A 23,301-nucleotide genomic window follows, 5' to 3' on the forward strand; every position below is an offset into this window, starting at 1 on the left:
GCTGAAACGAGCCATTAAGGATTCACCACATGTCAGTTTCTTGTCATTGTTGCTAGCTATCTGGCCATCCAGAACCATAACACGCGGCCTGCTGCCCTTTAAGCTTGCGCACCGTTTTTGTGACGTCAGCTAACCTGTACTGAAGCGAAAGGAAACTCAGTCAATTTGACCACGATATGGTCGTCTTTTGTTGACCAATAAGAAAGCTCTACCCTTGAATGCAATTTTGTGTGGACCGATACATTTTTGGGGAAAGAATATTGCGAAACACTATCATTCTACTATTAATGTCGATATTAAGAACAAATATAACATAAAGCCTAGCGCCTTTTCTACAATGTATGTTTTTAACCCTGGGCAACATGGGTCTTGGAGGCTCCCATAGTACTCCATCAATACTTCTTGTATTCCCCTTGAAATGTTTTTGGACATAACACAGTTCTGGTTTTCTGCCTCATGGCAAAATGTGTAGAATTGCAGGATATTAGCTTTAAAGCTGCAACAACAAAAAGTCTCTGCCCCATTCCAAAATGTGTAGAATTGCAGGATATTAGCTTTAAAGCTGCAACAACAAAAAGTCTCTGCCCCATTCCAAAATGTGTAGAATTGCAGGAAATGAGCATGAAAAATGCTGAATTTTCTCTGATGCTGTAGTAGAGACTCAATGTTGAAGCAGCCTTACAGGCAGTAAGAAGCAGGATCAAGTGCAACATGGTGTCCCGTTTTTTTTCACAGTGAAAGGTGGTTCCCAGTGAATGATGAAATCCAATGAATGAATATTTACATAATCTACACATTTACAAAATGAACAGACTCTCAAAATATAGAGTTCAATCTAAATTGAAAACTTAAGCCTTAACCAGTCCTTAGCCTACTAAACCAGCTATAGCAGGTTGGGGTATACCAGGCCATAGATGTTTAATAACAATAGTTCTACAGGCCTAAAGGTGGTAAAAGTATCACTTATGGAGTGGCCAGTGCTCCCATTATGCACGCACTTGACAGATAAGACATGGAGCTCTGAGACACGCAAACTACACGACAAACAAACACAAACACGACACATTACAATATGGAAATAAACACACTTCTTTCTCCCTCTGCAAAATGTGTAGAATTATAGGAAATGAGCTTTTAAAATATAAATATTTTCTATCAGCATCATAGCAAAATGTGTAGAATAGCATGAGATTAGCAATAAAACGACAAATGTATCTCAATAGCAACATTTCTGCAGGCGCACCAAACGATTTTCTGGCTACGCCAGCAGAGGTCATAGAGGAGCCTCTGTAAACCCAACAGTTAATTTGACCTACCGGTAGATAGTTTGTGTGTATGCATTGATATGTAGGCTACATATATATATGCCTTTTAAAAATGTTTTATGTAGTTCTGTCCTTGAACTGTTCTTGTCTATTGATGTTCTGTATTATGTTTTGTGTGGACCCCAGGAGGAGTAGCTGCTGCTTTTGCAACAGCTAATGGGGATCCTAATAAAATAGCAAAGTGGATGCGATGTTCAGGTGCACATGAACACTTGCTACACCAATGAGAAAGACGTTTGTTTATTTCCATATTGTAACGTGTCCTGTGTTTGAAGTTTGCGTGTGGACGTTGGGCGAGTTCGCAGCGGGGGATATGGGAGGGGTTGAAAGCGTGTAGGGAACTGTTCGCGGAATGTCACTGGAGACGAGACGCACCTGGAGGATTTACAGGAACAGAGCTGCACTGTCTATGACACACTGGAATATGCGTCCTTGAATATTTGGGAAAATGTATACCACCGAACGCAGGCGTATGAGCCTGCACGAGGTCAAGAGAAAGGATCCTGTTTGGGTATCAGCTGGAAGTTTATGGCAGGACCCTTTGGCTATTGATCTCAGCACCTCGAATAAGCACATTATTTCACCCCGGAGCCGGACTAGGGCTGTTGCTGTTGTATACATTGTGGTTGAGGATGCATCCCTGCCACAGACAGAAGAGAACCTGTCACTGAAGTCTGTGAAAGAAGCCTGCGCGGACACGCACGCGGTGTTCAAAACAATTCCTTTCGAGAGGATATCGCTTGGGACGACTGACATTCTTGATATATTCTACAATGCAGGCAAGTATAGTCATGTCGACTGTCAGCAAGGCATTTGCCACACCACACTACTTCATTCTTCTAAATTGTTGTTGGCTAAAAAGTTAGTGTGTGTTCTGCACACACAGGTATTTTAAGTGTGTACCGGGGCTGCACGTGTGTTTTCGAATTTCGACACCCAATTTGACCCTTCTCTTTTGACAGATGTGGCAGTGGTGGAAATTAGTGACACTTGCTGCCAGCAGTCACTCTTCTATCACCTGGGCGTAAGAGAGAGCTTCAGCATGACCAATAACATCATCCTGTATTGTTACAAGCAGGACAGTGACCTGCAAGCACTCAAGGTACACGCAGGGCATCGTGAGAGTTTACAATTATTACATGATTGACGAAGGGACCAAGTGGACCAAGTGAGCCTTTTGCCAGCTCACTTTGGGGGGAAATTGGGTTGTAAACAGATTTTAAGGTGTGACATTTTGGAAGAAGTAGGCTACAGTGCCAAAAAGATGTCCCTTCCATTGCCACAACAATCACACCACCAGTTGCATAATATTGCCAATATCTACTGCTGTACTTTTTTAATTTTTTTTTTTAAAGGATTTGTGACTTTATAGCCCTGATTTTCCTGATATAGGTTGATCCTAAGGTTGTTTTCTATGGATTGTTGAACAAAGGTTGAATTGCAATCTTTTATAGGTTTATAGGGCAATGGATTTCCTTAGGCCTATCAAGCGGATGTGTGTGTTTAGTAGATATGTGTGTTTAAAGCAGCACCACTGTTAGAGCATGATACCACTCTGGAATGGATAAGGTAGCAAGATGAGTACTCCATTGTCATAAGTTCTCAAGCAGGCACATGACAATGGAACATCAACTCATTTATATTTATACAGCTTTTGCAGAGATGGGATTAAGCAAAAAAACATTTCCTAATATTTTAACACGTGTTAATACAGTGGTTCCAAGGTGAATATTGTATATGTTTCTGTTTGCTAATCGTGTGCTGGGATTTGGTCATAATGTTTATGTACAGTGCCTTGCGAAAGTATTCGGCCCCCTTGAACTTTGCGACCTTTTGCCACATTTCAGGCTTCAAACATAAAGATATAAAACTGTATTTTTTTGTGAAGAATCAACAACAAGTGGGACACAATCATGAAGTGGGACGACATTTATTGGATATTTCAAACTTTTTTAACAAATCAAAAACTGAAAAATTGGGCGTGCAAAATTAATCAGCAGCTTTACTTTCAGTGCAGCAAACTCTCCAGAAGTTCAGTGAGGATCTCTGAATGATCCAATGTTGACCTAAATGACTAATGATGATAAATACAATCCACCTGTGTGTAATCAAGTCGCAAGGCACTGTATGTTGCATATAGGTAACGCTTGTGATTGAGAGCTCGTATGCTAATGCCCATATATGTGTGTCTTCCCTCAGGAGCAGTGTGGGAGCTACACGTTCATCCCGTATGTAGTGTTGCCACAGGGCAAAGTGTTTGCCTGCGACGCGACCCTCGTAAACGGCATCAAAGAACTGATGCAGCCAAGCTTCCAACTGGAACCCCTCCTTACCCCACTGGTAGAGAGGCTCATCCAACTGCTGGACAATGTGCACGTTCATGCCAGGTCAGCTTGTCATGCCTCCCACTCTGCATGTCTAAATATTCCCTTATCAAATCAAATCAAATTTATTTATATAGCCCTTCGTACATCAGCTGATATCTCAAAGTGCTGTACAGAAACCCAGCCTAAAACCCCAAACAGCAAGCAATGCAGGTGTAGAAGCATGGTGGCTAGGAAAAACTCCCTAGGAAGAAACCTAGAGAGGAACCAGGCTATGTGGGGTGACTCCCACGTTGTGTCTTTCACTACGTTTTTTTGCTCAACCCATCTGCTTGGTTCGATAGCTTGGTTGGGTGGTAGAGTAGCAGCAAATAAAGTACATGGTTAAGCTTGGAAATGTCTAGACTGCCCAACTGCAAATGTTTTTCAGTTAGACATGAGCTATTATCAGTCATTTGTGCTATATACAATATATGCCCCTGGATCACAAGCATTTTCAGGGGTTAAGTTCCTTGCGTAAGGGTAAAACTGACTCTCTTATTAGTGAGTACTTCCGGGAGTCCATCCGGCACGAGATCCGCACGGCTCGGGAGCGCTTCAGTGGCCAGGACTTGAGTCTGGAGCTGGGTCGCATCCAGAAGCGCCTTGACACGGTGGAGCTGCTCAGCCCAGACATCATCATGAACCTACTGCTGTCGTACCGGGATGTCCAGGTGGGCTTAGCTATGGGAGCGAGGGACAGGGACCTGGATCGTGTTCATTAGGTTACACCGTAGCAAAGCATTGTGTAATAGAAAATGAAAACGAGCTCTTCTTATCGGACAAGTCCAGGTAGTCCCTACCATTTGGTGCCTAATGAACACGACCTAGTGCTCAGTGGTTCTGTGTTTGCCAGTGTCAAGACTGCCCTTGTTTATTTTATGGTGGCTGTTGTGTTTGGGCAGTATAATTTTTTGGGGGCATGGGCTCACTTTTATGACTGTGGAATGCTTTTGTGGTGTTTTAAACAGAGAATCGGCGATATGAAGTTACCACGAGCAGAAGAGTGAACCACACATATTGCAGATAAGCGGGACGCAAGACAGTTCACTCACAGAGTAACTGCTGAAATGTTATAGCTGCGGTACCAAAATAGCTGAGAAGTTTAGCCTCGTGCATCATACTTTTAGTTGGTGTGGAAATTGGCCCAACTCTGCAGTTTACTTCATGCATCGCCAAATCTACCTTTAAAACCTGTGTGTTAGTGTGGCGGATCTACAGTCTGCATGATGGTTGCCTGTGTTTGGTTGACTACCTTCATTGAAACAATGCTCTTTCTCTGTGAACACAAATACCAATATTTAAAGGGGATTGAATGCTAACAATGATTAGATAGCAGCCCTCCAAGGTCATTCTAAGTAAAAAATAAAGTCATCTTATCAGGGGTTTCAGTTGTAGGCAAGGACTTTTAGGGTTGGGTGATATTACGATAGTATCGGATATCGAAGACGATTGACAGCTATCGCTGACGGTGATGACATCGTGCTGTGACAGACCATGTATAGCCTGTTTCAACTTGATTTGGCTCCACGCAGAAAAGAGCGGACTGGGCAGCCCACAGCAGGGCCATGCCAAGTGGGCTATTTCTTTGCTATAGCCTGCATAACCTATTTCAATAAATATGTTACAAAGAAGTTACAGAATGCAAAAGAACAATGTAGATTTTCACCAAAGCAGCGCAGAATGTCCTTTCAGAAACATATCTTTTTTCTTTCTCAATAAGCATATAGCTGAAGCCTATACATTATTTTTTATAGGGGACAATGCAGTGTCTAATTATTTTAAAATCCAAATGTTGTATTTTCTCTCCATTTGACTTGAATATGACATCTGTTTTTATGCATGTTGGCTTTCTCCCGCCTCCTCCCGCTGTACTACTTCCTGATCAAACAATACATTTATTTAACAGACTTCTCAGACAGTTTCAAGTTGTTTTTGAATAACTTAACATGATAGTCCTAAGGTAACAATGAGAGGTAGCTCATACAAGAGCAAGTTAGACAAATAGAATTAGTAGTTTCAACAAACCTTAGTCTAAAATAAGTTATTCATCCCTCCTACTTGCCGTTGCGAACCAAATGGCCAAAAGCCAAATCCTACTAATTAAAATAGCCTATCAAAAGAATCTAGACAAGTTAAAGTTATAAAAGATATTTCCCAAGGAGGCTGTTCTAATAAAGTGTTTTAATGTCCTAAAGTTACAGCTTTCAAATAGGAACAATTGTGAAAGTCAGAATCTATAGGTGATTTTCTACAACATTTATTTTGAATGGCAAATATTACAGGCAACAAGAAGTGAAATTGTGCAAACAATAGTTTGATGTGAAAATTCTAATGAGAAGTTCAAAGGAAACTTACAGCTGAGCAAAGCTTATGAAAGAAATCATGTGTGGAGTAGGCAGGGTAGCCTAGTGGTTAGAGCATTGGACTAGTAACCGGAAGGTTGCAAGTTCAAACCCCCGAGCTGACAAGGTACAAATCTGTCATTCTGCCCCAGAACAGGCAGTTAACCCACTGATCATTGACTGACTTGCCTAGTTAAATAAAGGTAAAATAAAAAATACAAAAATAAAATAAAATAGGCCTACTTCAATAGCCTATTATTAGCAATGTACAGAACCTACCTTCAGCATATAGAAAGAAGCCTAGGCCTAATAAGAGAGGAAGATTAGGCAAAAATGCAAATCATTGAATAATTATCCAGTTCTGGGGACAGCAGAGTTGCGTGCTCTGCAGCCGGACCCTTCATGATTTACAACCCATAATATATGTCGGCACACAGACACACACTTATTTTATGCCACAGCTCCAACAGAGAGGAATAGGCTACTACATGGAATCATGTAGTAACCAAAAAAAGTGTTAAACAAATCAAAATATATTTTATATTTGAGATTCTTCAAAGTAGCCTTCCTTTGCCTTGATGACAGCTTTGTACACTCTTGTCATTCTCTCAACCAGCTTCATGAGGTAGTCATCTGGAATGCATTTCAATTAATTGGTGTGCCTTGTTAAAAGTTAATTTGTGGAATTTCTTTCCTCCTTCATGCGTTTGCATCAATCAGTTGTGTTGTGACAAGGTAGGGTTAGCATACAGAAGATAGACCAAGTCCATATTATGGCAAGAACAGTTCAAATAAGCAAATAGAATTGACAGAGAATAAGACATTAATGTCAGTCAATCTGGAAAATTTCCAGAATTTTGAAAGTTCCTTCAAGTGCAGTCTCAAAAACCATCAAGCGCTATGATGAAACTGGCTCTCATGAGGACCGCCACAGGAAAGGAAGACCCAGAGTTACCTCTGCTGCAGAGGATAAGTTCATTAAAGTTACCAGCCTCAGAAATTGCAGCCCAAATAAATGCTTCACAGAGTTCAAGTAACCGACACATCTCAACATCAACTGTTCAGTGGAGACTGTGTGAATCAGGCCTTCAAGCTGCAAAGAAACCACAACTAAAGGACATCAATAAGAAGAATAGACTTGCTTGGGCCAAGAAACACGAGCAATGGACATTAGACCGGTGGAAATCTGTCCTTTGGTCTGATGAGGCTGAATTTAAGATTTTTGGTTCCAACCGCATTGTCTTTGAGACACAGAGTAGGTGAACGGATGATCTCTGCATGTATGGTTACCACAGTGAAGAATGGAGGAGAAGGTGTGATGGTGCTTTGTTGGTGACACTGTCAGTGATTTATTTAGCATTCAAGGCACACTTAACCAGCATGGCTACCACAGCATTTTGTAGTGATGCGCCATCCCATCTGCTTTGCGCTTAGTGGGACTATCATTTGTTTTTCAACAGGACAATGACCCAACACAACTCCAGACTCTAAGGGCTATTTGACCAAGAAGGAGAGTGATGGAGTGCTACATCAGATGACCTGGCCTCCACAATCACCTGAGCTCAACCCAATTGAGAGGGCTTGGGATGAGTTGGATCGCAGAGTGAAGGAAAAGCAGCCAACAAGTGCTCAGCATATGTGGGAACTCCAAGACTTTTGGAAAAGCATTCCAGGTGAAGCTGGTTGAGAGAATGCCAAGAGTGTGCAAAGCTGTCATCAAGGCAAAGGGTGGCTACTTTGAAGAATCTAAAATATATTTTGATTTGTTTAACACCTTTTTGGTTACTACATGATTCCATATGTGTTATTCCACAGTGTGGATGTCTTCACTATTATTCTACAATGTAGAAATAAAGAAAAACCCTTGAATGAATAGTTGTCCAAACTTTTGATTGGTGCTGTGTATATTTTCGGCTTGGCAAATAAAGGGGGATATTCATTTTATATCACCATTTGTCACGGCTTCTTAATCATGTTTGAACAAAGGTTGACATCGCCCAACCCTACATGCATGTATAACTAGTACTGCAGGGGTTAAAGTAAATCAATTTGACGGAGGATCTTCACTTTGTATGTCTGTTTAAAAATATTAAAGGTGTCTGCAGCTATGCCTAATTTATAATGCTTTGAAATCAGAGGTGTCATTGTAATGTTGATAAAGGGTTTGCTCTAATCCAGTCCTCTTTCTGACTTCAGGACTACGATGCCATTATCAAACTGGTAGAGAGCCTGAACAACTTGCCCACGTGCTTGGTGGCTTCCCAGCAGAATATCAATTTTCACTACATATTTGCTTTAAACAGGTACCATTGTTCCTCCACTTGTGTATTGCTCACATATTCTGTTTGACGATAGTCTTTCACATGATATCATAAAAGGAAATAATGTGTATACGACACTAAATGGGTTGGAGCCAACCCCCATTTTAACACTTAATTAGGGGGCTTGCTGAAAGCACCGTACTGTTTTTCCCCCTATCTTTATTATTTTAGACGACTGAAGCAAGCACACAGATTTTCTTCAAGAAATGTACCCGACACTTTAACTTTCAGCACGACACAGGCTGTTCATTCTGAGGATTCCATCTGTCATAATGTTTCCTAATCCTCGACCTTCAGGAGGAATCGTCCAGGTGACCGTGCCAAGGCCCTGGAGGTGATTCTGCCCATTGTGGAGTCAGGTGACCGGGTGGCGTCGGACGTGCACTGCCTCTGTGGCCGTATCTACAAAGACATGTTCATGAGCTCAGGCTTTAAAGACCATCGCAGTCGAGACCAGGCCTGCTACTGGTGAGACCTTCCATTACGGTGTCCATATTAGTACAGCCTTGGAGTTTGTGTCAAAGCCACTCGGACTTGTCGGTCGTCCTAATATCCACCCCGTACACACAGCATCCCTTCACTCACTCCAGTCAAGTCCTCCTTACTAGGGCTCGACATCAGTCTATGTTATGTTATTCCTTTGAGTTCCCTCCATCCTTTTCAGTTACACTTTACTTGAGTTCTCTGTCATAAATGCTGCATAACACTGTTAGAATTAAGAAATGGCAGATGGCATAAACAGTCATGACGCCTTGTGTCAGGCTTAAGACATCTGACACACCTGATCCTATATGATACGCTGTTATTAAGCAAAACATTGCTTAGGTCAGCTCATTGACTAGGCAGCAATATATGTTTATTAATTAATCCATTTTAATCTCCCTTCATGAATTCTCCCCCAGGTACGGCAAAGCCTTCGAGACAGAACAAACCCTTCACGCTGGCATCAACAACGTTGTCCTCCTGATGGCTGCCGGCCACGAATTTGACACCTCCATCGAGCTGCGCAAGATAGGTACATTGTTCTCACCGACACTCTACTGCCCTGAATCAGTAGCCTGTCAAAGTGAACTAGTGTGTTCATGTTTTGTTTTGTATAATTGCTTAAGTAAACTACAATTGCCTTGTTTTTTTTTAATCCATGCCGGTAATCAACCACAGTGAATGTGGGCTAATTGTTGGTGCAGTCCTACTCCCTGCCAATCACTATCATCATTACTAACAGTCTGCATAAGGACACTAAATAATTACACCCCTACATTATTTATTAATGCATGTCACTGTTATTCTTTTTGGGCTTCTGTGCCATGTCATGTCTTCTTTTGTTACATTTCGATGCCATACTGTTAGCTTGAGGAAAAAATATATAATATTCTCACTATCCAACCTCTGTCTGTCTGCGCCTGTGTGTGTTTGTGTTTGTTGTGTGTGTTTCCAGGTGTGACCCTGAGCAGCCTGCTGGGGAGGAAGGGCAGCTTGGAGAAGATGCAGGACTACTGGGACGTAGGCTTCTACCTGGGAGCCAGCATCCTGGCCAACGAACACAGGAAGGTCATCGAGGCTTCAGAGAAACTCTACCGGCTCAATGCACCCATGTGGTGAGAGGAGTCACAGTTCATCTTGTTAGATCCTATGGTCATTGTCACTGCAAACATTCAAGACAGCACAAACAGATCTGGGACCAGGCAGGAATTCTTGATGTGAAATATATGAGCATATCATTCTAACAGATTCCTCAATAACACTGATGTTTATATGAACCTGCTTTTTGAGATTGAGATGATTAGAAACCAGGATGAGGGGCCACATTTCAAAATATCCTGTTAAAGGGCAAGTACAGTCATCCGGATTAAATGTAAAATAGCCTTTATATTTTTCCCCGATTTTTAAAAATGCTCCAAATTTGAGGAAATGCACTTCTTCTCTCATGTCTAACTATCAGTAAGACTGAAAAGACAGGCTGAGTGGGCAGGGAGTTAATAGGCTGAGTGGGGGGAGCTCGCCTTGACTGACAGTTCTTTGAAATACTTATGACAAGCAATTTGGATGTAATGAGCAGTGTTGCAGTGAGATCATGAAGTTAGCTAGCTAGTTGATCTTGTAGCTAGTTCATCTTGGACAATTTCAGTTGAAACTGGACAGGGTGAGGTCTGGGTATGCCTCATAAAATATATACAGTTGAAGTCGGAAGTTTACATACACCTTAGCCAAATACATTTCAACTCAGTTTTTCACAATTCCTGACATTTATTCCAAGTAAAAAATCCCTGTTTTAGATCAGTTAGGATTACCACTTTATTTAATGAATGTGAAATGTCAGAATAATAGTAGAGAGAATTATTTATTTAAGCTTTTATTTCTTTCATCACATTCCCAGTGGGCCAGAAGTTTACATACACTCAATTAGTATTTGGTAGCATTGCCTTTAAATTATTTAACTTGGGTCAAACGTTTTGGGTAGCCTTCCACAAGCTTTCCACAATAAGTTGGGTGAATTTTGGCCCATTCCTCCTGACAGAGCTGGTGTAACTGAGTCAGGTTTGTAGGCCTCCTTGCCCGCACACGCTTTTTCAGTTCTGCCAACAAATTTTCTATAGGATTGAGGTCAGGGTTTTGTGATGGCCACTCCAATACCTTGACTTTGTTGTCCGTAAGCCATTTTGCCACAACTTTGGAAGTATACTTGGGGTCATTGTCCACTTGGAAGACCCATTTGTGACCAAGCTTTAACTTCCTGCTTCAATATAACCACATCATTTTCCAGCCTCATGATGCCATCTATTGTGTGAAGTGCACCAGTCCCTCCTGCAGCAAATCACCCCCACAACATGATGCTGCCACCCTTGTGCTTCACGTTTGGGATGGTGTTCTTCAGCTTGCAAGCATCCCCCTTTATCCTCCAAACATAACAATGGTCATTATGGCCAAACAGTTCTATTTTTGTTTCATCAGACCAGAGGACATTTCTCCAAAGAATACAATCTTTGTCCCCATGTGCAGTTGATCTTTGTCCCCATGTGCAGTTGATCTTTGTCCCCATGTGCAGTTGCAAACCGTAGTCTGGCTTTTTTATATGGCGGTTTTGGAGCAGTTGCTTCTTCCTTGCTGAGCGGCCTTTCAGGTTATGTCGATATAGGACTCGTTTTTCTGTGGATATAGATACTTTTGTGCCTGTTTCCTCCAGTATCTTCTTCCTGAGCTGTATGATGGCTGCGTGGTCCCATGGTTTTTATACTTGCGTACTATTGTTTGTACAGATGGTCGTGGTACCGTCAGGCGTTTGGAAATTGCTCCCAAGGATGAACCGGACTTGTGGAAGTCTACTATTTTTTTTTTCTGAGGTCTTGGCTGACTTTTGATTTTTCCATGTCAAGCAATGAGGTACTGAGTTTGAAGGTAGGCCTTGAAATACATCCACAGGTACACCTCCAATTGACTCAAATGATGTCAATTAGCCTATCAGAAGCTTCTAAAGCCATGACTTAATTTTCTGGAACAGTCAACTTAGTATATGTAAACTTCTGACCCACTGGAATTGTGATACAGTGAGTTATAAATTAAAGAATCTGTCTGTAAACAATTGTTGGAAAAATTACTTGTCATGCACAAAGTAGATGTCCTATCCGACTTGGCAAAACTATAGTTTGTTAACAATAAATGTGTGGAGTATTTGAAAAATGAGTTTTAATGACTCCAACCTAAGTGTATTTAAACTTCTGACTTCAACTGTATGTGTGTGTGTTTGTGTGTATATATATATATATATATATATATATAATGTGTGTGTGTGTTTTTATGTTGACTGCCAGACCATATTCATAAACCATGACTATCAATAATGTCAGGATCTCCCATTTGGCATGTGTCTTCTGTTGCATTTTGCAGCAGAACTGACATATTTTTTTTATTTTACCTTTATTTAACTAGGCAAGTCAGTTAACCCACAAAATACGCATTTGTTCTTAACTGCCTTGTTCAGGGGCAGAACAGCAGATTTTTCCTTGTCAGTTCGGGGATTTGATCTTGCAACCTTCCGGTTACTAGTCCAACACTCTAATGTTGACATGACAACTGCGTCTGAGTTTTGAACGACCCCCCCCCCCCCCCCCCCTTTTGTTCCATGCTGGCTGAAGAACTAGCTAGCCAGTAACTAGCAAACACCAGACACAGATGAAAGGGGGAACCTAAAATTATCTTTGCATAGATGAATAGGAGAAACCTGTAATTTGATGTCACCTTGCAGTCAAATTTTAGCACCAGTAGACTAGCTAGCTATGTAAACCACACCTTCTATGTTGATGGTTACGAGTCGGTACTTATTTAAATTAGGCAAGAGAATAAGACGTTACCATTGGTGTATTAAATTGAGGGCTTTATGTGATGTCACATGAAACCCTAAATTATCCTGCCACCTGAATTCAAGTGTTTGACACGGGGGGAGGGGACCAGTAACTTTATGATCAGACTTGATCAATGTACCAGCAACTGTCATTTTTCCTACTTTGTTCATCCTACTTTGATTTGGTTTCATCTAAATATCATCCATTTGATGAAAAACATTTTGACTATGTTGGACCTTTAATATTAAAGATCCTGGCCATTTAGGGGACACCTTTCCACTAAGCAAAAGTTTGGTATGACCTCTTTTAAGGTCAATGTTTTGAACTTTGATTTTGATTTTCAAATACTTATTCGCATCTTTCTTTTGAGGTATGTGGGCTCGATCATGGAGACGTTCATCTTGTACCATCAGTTCACCAAGCCCCCGGAGGTGAAACCGTCTAAACAGGAGACTGTGGACTTCTGGATGGAGCTGTTGCTGCAAGCCTGCAAGCCCACTGTTTCCACTGACCGCTGCCCAGTAAGTCCTCACCACAGCTCCCAGTACATTCAGCTTTATTTAGTTAGAGCATAGCGGCATGTTTCCAAGTCACTCTGTCAGACACTACCGTTCCAAGTACTCCCAGTTCCTCAAACCCACATTGCTTTGTGAGACCTCAATAGATTCTCTCTGCCTAGAATATAACAGTTCTGGGCATTCAAATGCAGTGAAGTAAAAAATATTAGCTTTTACATGCATTTAACTGCACGGTCATGGTCAGATAATTGCTAATGATGTTGGCACTTGGCGTCACCCTGCCGGGAGAGTTTGTCATGTTGACAATGTACAGTAGCAAAAGTATTTGGAAAAGTAACCTTTTAATGCCAAAAACTGTTATTGCCATTAACCATTGCCGTTCCTCAGGTTCTGATCTTGGAACAGACCAAAGTGCTCCAGCCCACTATAGTGTGTGTGAGTGAGGAGGATGACAGCTGCACGGTTCGGCTCAACCACATCACACCCCTGAAGGTACAGACCATGTTCGGCATGACAATGACCGTAAGAGTTGGCTATACAGGACAAGCAGATCTGGGACCAGGTGAACAGACTCCTCTACCGCCTTGTAGATATTGAACTACTGAGTTATACTGTACAGGTCTACAATTTTCAACCTGTTAAGACATAGAAAATGGTAGTTCAGGAATGGTGTGTTTAACCAGAATAGGCGTGGAGTGTTTTCAAAACGGCACCACGTCAGTGACGGGAAAGAAGACATGCCTAATAATCGCCTAATGAGGATGTGTGCCACCCGCGTGTGTGTGCAGGCGCGTGCACACTTTGTGTGTGTGTTTAGACTGTTGAGTCAGCATTTTGACAGTTTGCCATGTCTTCCCTTCCATAGAAAGGCCAGAAAGCCCAGTGGACTTTCCCAGCCTCGCAAATCCGGGGAGTGAGGTACGGTAACAGACAGTACAGAGTGTGCTAATATTTCTGGGCTGAGTTCCTGGCTCTGTGATGTGTGGGTGTGTCATGTTCACGCCTGCAGCCCATACACATCACCAGGGCTAGTCTACCAGACCTAGGCTCAAATACTTTTTGAACTATTTCAGCGTTTCCTTTAGCCTGCCGGGAGTTCCAGATGGGTGGAGTTTGCAGGTTTGCGACTACTCTATTGGTTCCATTGCGCCAAGCAAGCTCAATCAAGCCCAGCTAAAGTATTTGAAAGCATTTCAAATAGTATTTGAAGCCAGGTTGCGGTCTGAGTCTAAACACTATCTGTCTGGTGGACTTGGCCACTGGCCATCAGGGTGTTTTTGTCTGTGTTGTTTTCAACGACTTTGACTGGATGTGTGTGTGTGTGTGTCTGTGTCTATTTGGCTATGGAGGTCACTGTGTACTTTACCCTTGTTTTGCCTACCGAACTGCCTCCAGGGCGATAGATTTGTTTTCTTTCAGTTTATATTTGCAACACTGTCACCCAGGGCTGGGCGATTATGGCCAAAATCTCATATCCCGATATAGGTCATTTCATATCCAGATAACGATACATATCACGATATAGCACATTTTCTGGAAATTCAATGAATAAATAGTTGATATAAAATGACTACATGTAAAGGCCTATTTCTTATTACATTTAGAATTATACCCAACAAATAAAAGGTTCTTAATCATGTTTGATTATTTCTCCTTTTATTTAGAACCTTTGTGCAAATTTTCAATTAAACATGTAACAAAATATGAATGTTTAAAATCTAAAAAGGTAAATAGAAAACACTTCAACTGATGTTGCAAACAAAATAAATATAGGCCTAAAATATATAATAAATATTTTTAGGGTCTTGCCCGTTTTGCATGTTATTTTGGCATTAATATGTGTCACATATCATTTTGCATTTGGTACCTTGGGTCAAGCGTTAGCACCAACTCCCGAAACCCCCGTTTCTCGACCGTGTAAATTTGGGCCGTGTCTTTGCAGATGTAAGTTGTAACGGCAGCTGTTATCTCCTTCCATCTTCGTGATTCTTTACCATATGGTGTGCCGCGGGCAAAAGCCTCTTGCAATGTCTGACTCGGGGGTTTGTTTGAGCACTTGACTGTACTTTTCTGGGTCTCATCGGTAGACACTCTCCACTGTTTCACATGATTCTTACACAGGTGTTTAGTGGTGTTTGAGCCTGTCGTCATAACCGGCTTGCGGCATATTTTGCAGAGGACGTTTTTCTAGTCCGTACCAGACTTTTCATACCCAAACCACGTCCATGCGACCGAAGTAGCCCCTCTTTTAGGTACGAACTCCGTGTCTCCGTGCTCTGTGTCACGTTCACTCCCCTCCATGTTTGTTTGTGTTGCAAATTTCCTTCCACACGGCACGTTTGATGAAAAATATTGCCTTGTGTGATTTGCTACACAACGAAGTAAACGCTAGAGCATAATATGAAATGATAAAAAACCGTCTATCGTCACACGATATATATCGCCCAGCCCTACTGTCACCTGGTGGCTTCAGACGTATCAGTATTTCAATCTATACGAGATGGAAAGAAAACGTCCTCCTCTAAATTGGAGAGACATATTGAATGTGCCATTGTTGGCTTTCCTTGTCTTTATTCATATTCCTTTGTTTGCCTGCGTTGGTATTTTGAGAATACTTGTTATTTCATTGTGGCGCCGCTGTTAGCTTTGAAGTGTTGTGTAGCTCTTAATGCCCCTCTTTAACCTTTTGACCTGCACAGTGTTTCCAAGTTTGACGAGCGTAGCTGCTTCCTGTATGTCCTGGAGAACTCGGATGACTTCCAACTCTGCTTTCCCAGCGAGCTGCACTGTAAGGGGTGAGTCCCACACACGTACAAACACATGTGTACATAGGCACGCACGCACGCACAAACGCACACCAAAAGGCAGCCTTTAGCCCAGCTGTCTAGCAGGAAGGGGTGTAACAACCAACCATATCAACCATTGATTCATTCCCCACATTCTCCACACAGAACCTACATACAGATTGGGCCTGTTCTTTCAACCATTATCACATGATTTGATTGTGTTGACATGACAACTGTTAATGTTTATTTTACTCTGGCCTAGTGAAAATAGAGCCTGCTTCTCTCTCCCCTTTTGGTGTGAATTGATAGGGATGTGCATTTTACATTGTGTGCTAATACAGTACAGTATTAGCTAGGTGTTGTGTATTGGGATACAGTAAATCCCAGGTGTTATCCAAGACTTTCTGAGAAGGAAGGAAGTAGGAAGTTGTTTTCATAGTAGTGTTTGTGGAATCAGTGAAAGGTGAATAACAGGCAATCGAAAGGTCTCCTTTAATACTTCATGACATTGATAACAGTGCCGCGTACTGAATTTGTTTGTGTACGTTTCTGCAGGTCTTATCTATGATTTGCCTGTGAGCTCTATGAATATATGACTGACTGATATGTGACATGCTCACATGTATTTGAACAGTCTTTTCCACTTGATTTAGTTTCTTGTGTGTGCTGTTTCTCCATCAGGTTCTGTGAGATGGTCAATTCTCTTCTAACCCAGACAGAAGCCCCAGTGGAGTACTCCAGCGAGCTCACTGGAGGATTACTGGAGGTCAGCTAGGTTCTTTCTCAATTAATATTTCCTCTCTTTCCTCCTCCTTAAAATGCATTGGAAACCAGGGTTCGAGGGGTGAGACATAGGACCTTCTCCTAAAATACGGTTGAAAAGGAGGTGAGGAGAAATGATTCAAGGAGTTGTGGAGACCCAAATTGTGATAGGGCCGTAGAATCCTCCCTCTCGAGGCTGCTTTTCTTTTTTTGACACCCTCCCCCTTCTAACCTACCAGTACACAAACAAGCCCTGTCATGATGGGGTCAATAGGCGAAAAGTTTCCCTTAACCGTCGCCCAAGTAGTGCTATGGTTACCGTATTCCCGACCCCTCATTTTTGTGTGTGTTAAGTTCCTGGTATTCACAGAACATTGGATTCAGTCCAGCATGTCACTCCAGCAAACCTGGGTTCAAATACTATTTGAAATCATTTCAAATAGTATTTCAGTTCACTGCAGTTCAGAGCAGCAGAAGGTTTCTAAATATACATCCCTTTCCATTGCTTTGTGCTCTCACTCAAGCTTTTCTGTTGTGGTTGCTTGTGAAATTCTTTACACTATTTCTAACCCACACACTCTCTTAGACACATTTTTTTTTATGAAACACACACACGCACATTTAGTTTCACACCCGTCATCCTGTTGAATTAAACCTCCCTTACGACTTGCAGTTTATCTATGAAACCAGCGAAAACAGAGACAAGGTGGTTCTGGGTAAAGGAACCTATGGCGTGGTGTATGCTGGGAGGGACCTGAGCAACCAAGTCCGCATCGCCATCAAGGAGATCCCAGAGAAAGACAGCACGTATGGAAAACACATTTCCCCTTTTTCTTTTTTCGCCTGGTCCCAGATCTGTTTTAGCTGTATTGTCAAACAATGACCATACTTGTTGACACGACAGCACAACAACACAAACAGTTCTGGGACCGGGCTACATTTCCCCTTTTTTTTTTGCCTGGTCCCAGTTCTGTTTTGCTGTATTGTCAAACAATGACCATACTTGTTGACACGACAGCACAAACAGATCTGGGACCAGGCTGCTTTTCTTTGCACATGATACCATAAATCCAAATTATTATTTTAGCCTAATATGTGTAATATATTATACAATGTGAGCGAAACGGTTCACGATTAATGATGAGAATAATGAATGCGCAGATGTTTTCCTCAGCATGCCAAATGTCATGTTTGCCCAGTGTCCCCATAGCTACACTGGAATCTACTCCCTGAAGAGATGGGATGTCTATTTAGATTTCCCCATTCCTTGTTTACGAGCCTTCGACCTCGACTAAGAGCTGAGCCCCATAGTTCAAGAAATGTTAGTACTTAGTTCCTCTGCAGAACTAATGGCCACATAGGTTAAAGCACCACATGACGGGTGCTTGTAAATCTCTCATCAAATTCATACAGTACGCGAAGGTCACAGCTACACCATGTCAGCGTAACTGCAATATTGGAGTGTATTTTATGTTGTTTCTCAATGACGGCACAACCAGCACTAACATTGTTTATGTTTTGTAGCAATGTTGTTATAACGGCAGATGAACACTGTCCCATTTGCTAATGCTATTGCCAATCTAGTGCCAATGCTAACTGTTGGTTCTCCCCCCATCTGTGTGTGAATCTCAGTTACTCCCAGCCTCTGCATGAGGAGATGGCTCTGCACAAGAGGCTGAAGCACAGGAACATCGTTCAGTACCTGGGCTCTATGAGTCAGGACGGCTTCATCAAGATCTTTATGGAGGAGGTTCCTGGAGGTACAGTGCATAGAAATAGAATCTGTTTCATTCTATATTAAATCTCATTCTGTTTCTATGGTCCCATAAACCAGGTCATAAAGAACCAGATAATTCACTGTTTCTAATTTCAACTTTTGTGCCTCTCTACTACAAATGTGTAGTCTTTAGACAAGTCTTTCTATCATTCCTTCACTTGGTATGTACAGTATTCATTCATTCTCTCACTGATGGAAGTTTTGGTAATCTTGTCCTGCTTTACCTTTTTAAACTGCCATACTGCTAATGGTTTCAGTCTTCACTTCTCGGTTGTTGTTGTGCCTCTCTACTCATTCTCCTTCTTTCAGTCTCTCTCCACCACTCACACACTGGTACTGTATTCTCTCATCAATACTTCCAGTCTTGCTCATCTTTCTCTGCTCCCCTAATTATGAAACTGTCACATCAATCAATGAAATGTATTTATAAAGGCCTTCTTACATCAGCTGATGTCACAAAGTGCTGTACAGAAACCCAGCCTAAAACCACAAACAGCAAGCAATGCAGGTGTAGAAGCACGGTGGCTAGAAAAAACTCCCCAGAAAGGCAGGAACCTAGGAAGAAACTTAAAGAGGAACCAGGCTATGAGGGGAGGTCAGTCTTCTTCTGGCTGTGCCGGGTGGAGATTATAACAGAACATGGCCAAGATGTTCAAATGTTCATAATGATCAGCAGGGTAAGATAATAATCACAGTGGTTGTAGAGGGTGCAACAGGTCAGCACCTCAGGAGTAAATGTCAGTTGGCTTTTCATAGCCGACCATTCAGAGTATCTCTACCGTTCCTGCTGTCTCTAGAGAGTTATAAAAAGCAGGTCTGGGACAGGTAGCACGCCCGGTGAACAGGTCAGGGTTCCATTGCCGCAGGTAAAACAGTTGAAACTGGAGCAGCAGCACGACCAGGTGGACTGGGGACAGCAAGGTGTCATCAGGCCAGGTAGTCCTAAGGCATTGTCCTAGGGCTCAGGTCTTCAGCGAGAGAGAGCGAATTAGAGGGAGCATACTTTAATTCACACAGGACACTGGATTTGACAGGAGAAATACTCCCGATATAACAGACTGACCCTAGCCCCCTGACACAAACTATTGCAACATAAATACTGGAGGCTGAGACAGGAGGGGTCGGGAGACAATGTGGCCCCGTCCGACGATACCCCCGGACAGGGCCAAACAGGAAGGATATCACCCCACCCACGTTTGCCAAAGCACAGCCCCCACACCACTAGAGGGATATCTTCAACCACCAACTTACCATCCTGAGAAAAGGCAGAGTATAGCCCACAAATATCTCCGCCACGGCACAACCCAAGGGGGGGGCCCTACCCGGACAGGAGATCACATCAGTGACTCAAACCACTCAAGTGACGCGCCCCTCCTAGGGACGGCATGGAAGAGCACCAGTAAGCCAGTGACTCAGCCCCTGTAATAGGGTTAGAGGCAGAGAATCCCGGTGGAGAGAGGGGAACCGGCCAGGCAGAGACGGCAAGGGTGGTTTGTTGCTCCAGTGCCTTTCTGTTCACCTTCACACTCCTGGGCCAGTCTACATAGGACCAACTGAGGAGATGAGTCTTCAATAAAGACTTAAAGGTTGAGACCGATTCTGCATCTCTCACATGGTTAGGTAGACCATTCCATAAAAATTTAGCTCTATAGGAGAAAGACCTGCCTCCAACTGTTTGCTTAGAAATTCTAGGGACAGTGAGGAGGGATGCATCTTGTGACCGTAGCGTACGTGTAGGTATGTATGGCAAGACAAAATCGTAAAGATGGGTAGGAGCGAGCCCATGTCATTTTTACATTTATTTGACCTTTATTTAACTAGGCAAGTCAGTTAAGAACAAATTCTTATTTTCAATGACTGCCTAGGAACAGTGGGTTAAGTTCAGGGGCAGAACGACAGAGTTGTACCTTGTCAGCTTGGGGGTTTGAACTTGCAACCTTCCAGTTACTAGTATAACGCTCTAACCACTACCCTGCCGCCCCATGCTTTGTCGGTTAGCAGTAAAACCTTGAAATCAGCCCTTGCCTTAACAGGAAGCCAGTGTAGAGAGGCTAGCACTGGAGAAATATGATAACATTTTTGGGTTCTAGTCAAGATTCTAGCAACCGTGTTTATCACTAACTGAAGTTTATTTAGTGCTTTATCCGGGTAGCCGGAAAGTAGAGCATTGCAGTAGTCTAACCTAGAAGTGACAAAAGCATGGATTAATTTTTCTGCATAATTTTTTGACAAAGTTTCTGATTTTTGCAATGTTACGTAGATGGAAAAAAGATGTCCTTGAAACAGTCTTGATATGTTCGTCAAAAAGAGAGATTAGGGTCCAGAGTAACGCTGAGGACCTTCACAGTTTTATTTGAGATGACTGTACAACCATCAAGATTACTTGTCAGATTCAACAGAAAATCTCTTTGTTTCTTGGGACATAGAACTAGCATCTTTGTTTTGTCTGAGTTTAAAAGTAGAACATTTGCCACCATCCACTTCCTTATGTCTGAAACACAGACTTCCAGTGAGGGCAATTTTGGGACTTCACCATGTTTCATCAAAATGTTAAGCTGTGTGTTGTCCGCATAGCAGTGAAAGTTAACCTTTTTATGTTTCTGAATGACATCACCCAGAGGTAAAATATATAGTGAAAACAATAGTGGTCCTAAAACGGAGCCTTGAGGAACACCAAAATTAACAGTTGATTTGTCCGATGACAAACCATCCTCAGAGACAAACCGATATCTTTCTGACAGATAAGAGCTAAACCAGGCCAGAACTTGTCCGTGTAGACCAATTTGGGTTTCTAATCTCTCCAAAAGAATGTGGTGATCGATGGTATCAAAAGCAGCACTAAGGACCTGGAGCACGAGGACAGATGCAGAGCCTCGGTCTGACGAGGGTCATTTACCACATTCACAAGTGCAGTCTCTGTGCTATGATGGGATCTAAAACCAGACTGAAGCGCTTCGTTTAAATTGTTTGTCTTCAGGAAGGCAGTGAGTTGCTTCGCAACAGCCTTTTCCAAAAATTTTGAGAGGAATGGGAGATCATGGTTTGGCCTTTTCAAGACAGGCTTTATTACTGCCACATTTAGTGAGTTTGGTACACATTGTTTATTATGTTCAACATAGGAGGGCCAAGCACCGGAAGCAGCTCTTTCAGTAGTTTAGTTGGAATAGGGTCCCGTATGCAGCTTGAAGGTTTAGAGGCCATGATTATTTTCATCAATGTGTCAAGAGATATAGTATTAAAAAACTTGAGTGTCTCCCTTGATCCTAGGTCCTGGCAGAGTTGTGCAGACTCAGTACAACTGAGCTTTGGAGGAATACGTAGATTTAAAGAGGAGTCTGTAATTTGCTTTCGAATGATCATGATCTTTTCATCAAAGAAGTTCATGAATTTATGACTGCTGAAGTGAAAGCCATCCTCTCTTGGGGAATGCTGCTTTTCAGTTAGCTTTGCGACAGTATCAAAAAATACATTTAGGATTGTTCTTATTTTCCTCAATTAAGTTGGAAAAATAGGATGAACGAGCAGCAGTGAGGGCTCTTCGATACTGCATGGTACTGTCTTTCCAAGCTAGTCAGAAGACTTCCAGTTTGGTGTGACGCCATTTCCGTTCCAATTTTCTGGAAGCTTGCTTCAGAGCTAGGGTATTTTCTGTATACCAGGGAGCTAGTTTCTTATGACAAATGTTTTTGTTTTTAGGGGTGCGACTGCATCTAGGGTATTACACAAAGTTAAATTGAGTTCCTCAGTTAGGTGGTTAACTGATTTCTGTACTCTGACGTCCTTGGGTAGGTGGATAGAGTCTGGAAGGGCATCTAGGAATCTTTGGGTTGTCTGAGAATTTATAGCACGGCTTTTGATGATCCTTGGTTCAGGTCTGAGCAGATTATTTGTTGCAATTGCAAACGTAATAAAATGGTGGTCCGATAGTCCAGGATTATGAGGAAAAACATTTAGATCCACAACATTTATTCCACGGGACAAAACTAGGTCTAGAGTATGAGTATGGCAGTGAGTAGGTCCAGAGACATGTTGGACAAATCCCACTGAGTCGATGATGGCCCCGAAAGCCTTTTAGAGTGGGTCTGTGGACTTTTCCACGTGAATATTAAAGTCACCAAAAATTTGAATATTATCTGCCATGATAAGAATTCAGGGAACTCAGTGAAGAATGCTGTATATGGCCCAGGAGAACTGTAAACAGTAGCTATAAAACATGATTGAGTAGGCTGCATAGATTTCATGACTAGAAGCTCAAAATAATTTTTTTTTGTATATTGAAATTTGCTATCGGAAATGTTAGCAACACCTCCCTCCGCCTTTGCGGGATGCGCGGGGAATATGGTCACTAGTGTAACCAGGAGGTGAGGCCTCATTTAACACAGTAATTTCATCAGGCTTAAACCATGTTTCAGTCAGGCCGAATACAATAGGTGTAGACTTTACCGTGAAATGCTTACTTAGAAACATTTTCCCAACAATGCAGAGTTAAAAAAAATAATAATAATACAAAAATTACAACTAAATAGCAAAAAAAGGAAATGTTAACACAATAAAATAACGAGGCTATATACAAGGAGTACCGGTACTGAGTCAATGTGCAGGGGTACGAGGTAGTTGAGTTAATTAAGGTAATATGTACATGCAGGTAAGGGTAAAAGTGACTAGGCAATCAGGATAGATAATAAACAGAATAGTGTGTGTGTGTGTGTGTTGGCGTGTCAGTGTAGTATGCTTGAGTGTGGGGGTAGAGTCCAGTGAGTGTGC

At 42.1% G+C, this 23,301-nt stretch overlaps 1 protein-coding gene across 1 annotated transcript in view; it reads left to right on the forward strand.

Moving 5' to 3' along the window:
- The first annotated feature begins 1,539 nt into the window (after positions 1-1,539).
- The window catches only part of LOC109909944 (mitogen-activated protein kinase kinase kinase 5), a 34,383-nt gene continuing 12,621 nt past the window's right edge, over positions 1,540-23,301 (forward strand). Inside the window, exons 1-15 of the mRNA XM_020509042.2 lie at positions 1,540-2,104; positions 2,288-2,427; positions 3,525-3,712; positions 4,194-4,362; positions 8,230-8,336; positions 8,652-8,822; positions 9,257-9,369; positions 9,793-9,952; positions 13,065-13,215; positions 13,600-13,704; positions 14,078-14,130; positions 15,912-16,007; positions 16,680-16,764; positions 17,434-17,567; positions 18,393-18,520. Of these exons, the coding sequence (XP_020364631.1) occupies positions 1,774-2,104; positions 2,288-2,427; positions 3,525-3,712; positions 4,194-4,362; positions 8,230-8,336; positions 8,652-8,822; positions 9,257-9,369; positions 9,793-9,952; positions 13,065-13,215; positions 13,600-13,704; positions 14,078-14,130; positions 15,912-16,007; positions 16,680-16,764; positions 17,434-17,567; positions 18,393-18,520 (2,131 nt within the window). The 5' untranslated portion in view covers positions 1,540-1,773. The remainder of the gene's footprint in view (positions 2,105-2,287; positions 2,428-3,524; positions 3,713-4,193; positions 4,363-8,229; positions 8,337-8,651; positions 8,823-9,256; positions 9,370-9,792; positions 9,953-13,064; positions 13,216-13,599; positions 13,705-14,077; positions 14,131-15,911; positions 16,008-16,679; positions 16,765-17,433; positions 17,568-18,392; positions 18,521-23,301) is intronic.

The sequence above is a fragment of the Oncorhynchus kisutch genome, linkage group LG2 (genome assembly GCF_002021735.2).
Source record: "Oncorhynchus kisutch isolate 150728-3 linkage group LG2, Okis_V2, whole genome shotgun sequence".
Lineage (NCBI taxonomy): Eukaryota > Metazoa > Chordata > Actinopteri > Salmoniformes > Salmonidae > Oncorhynchus > Oncorhynchus kisutch.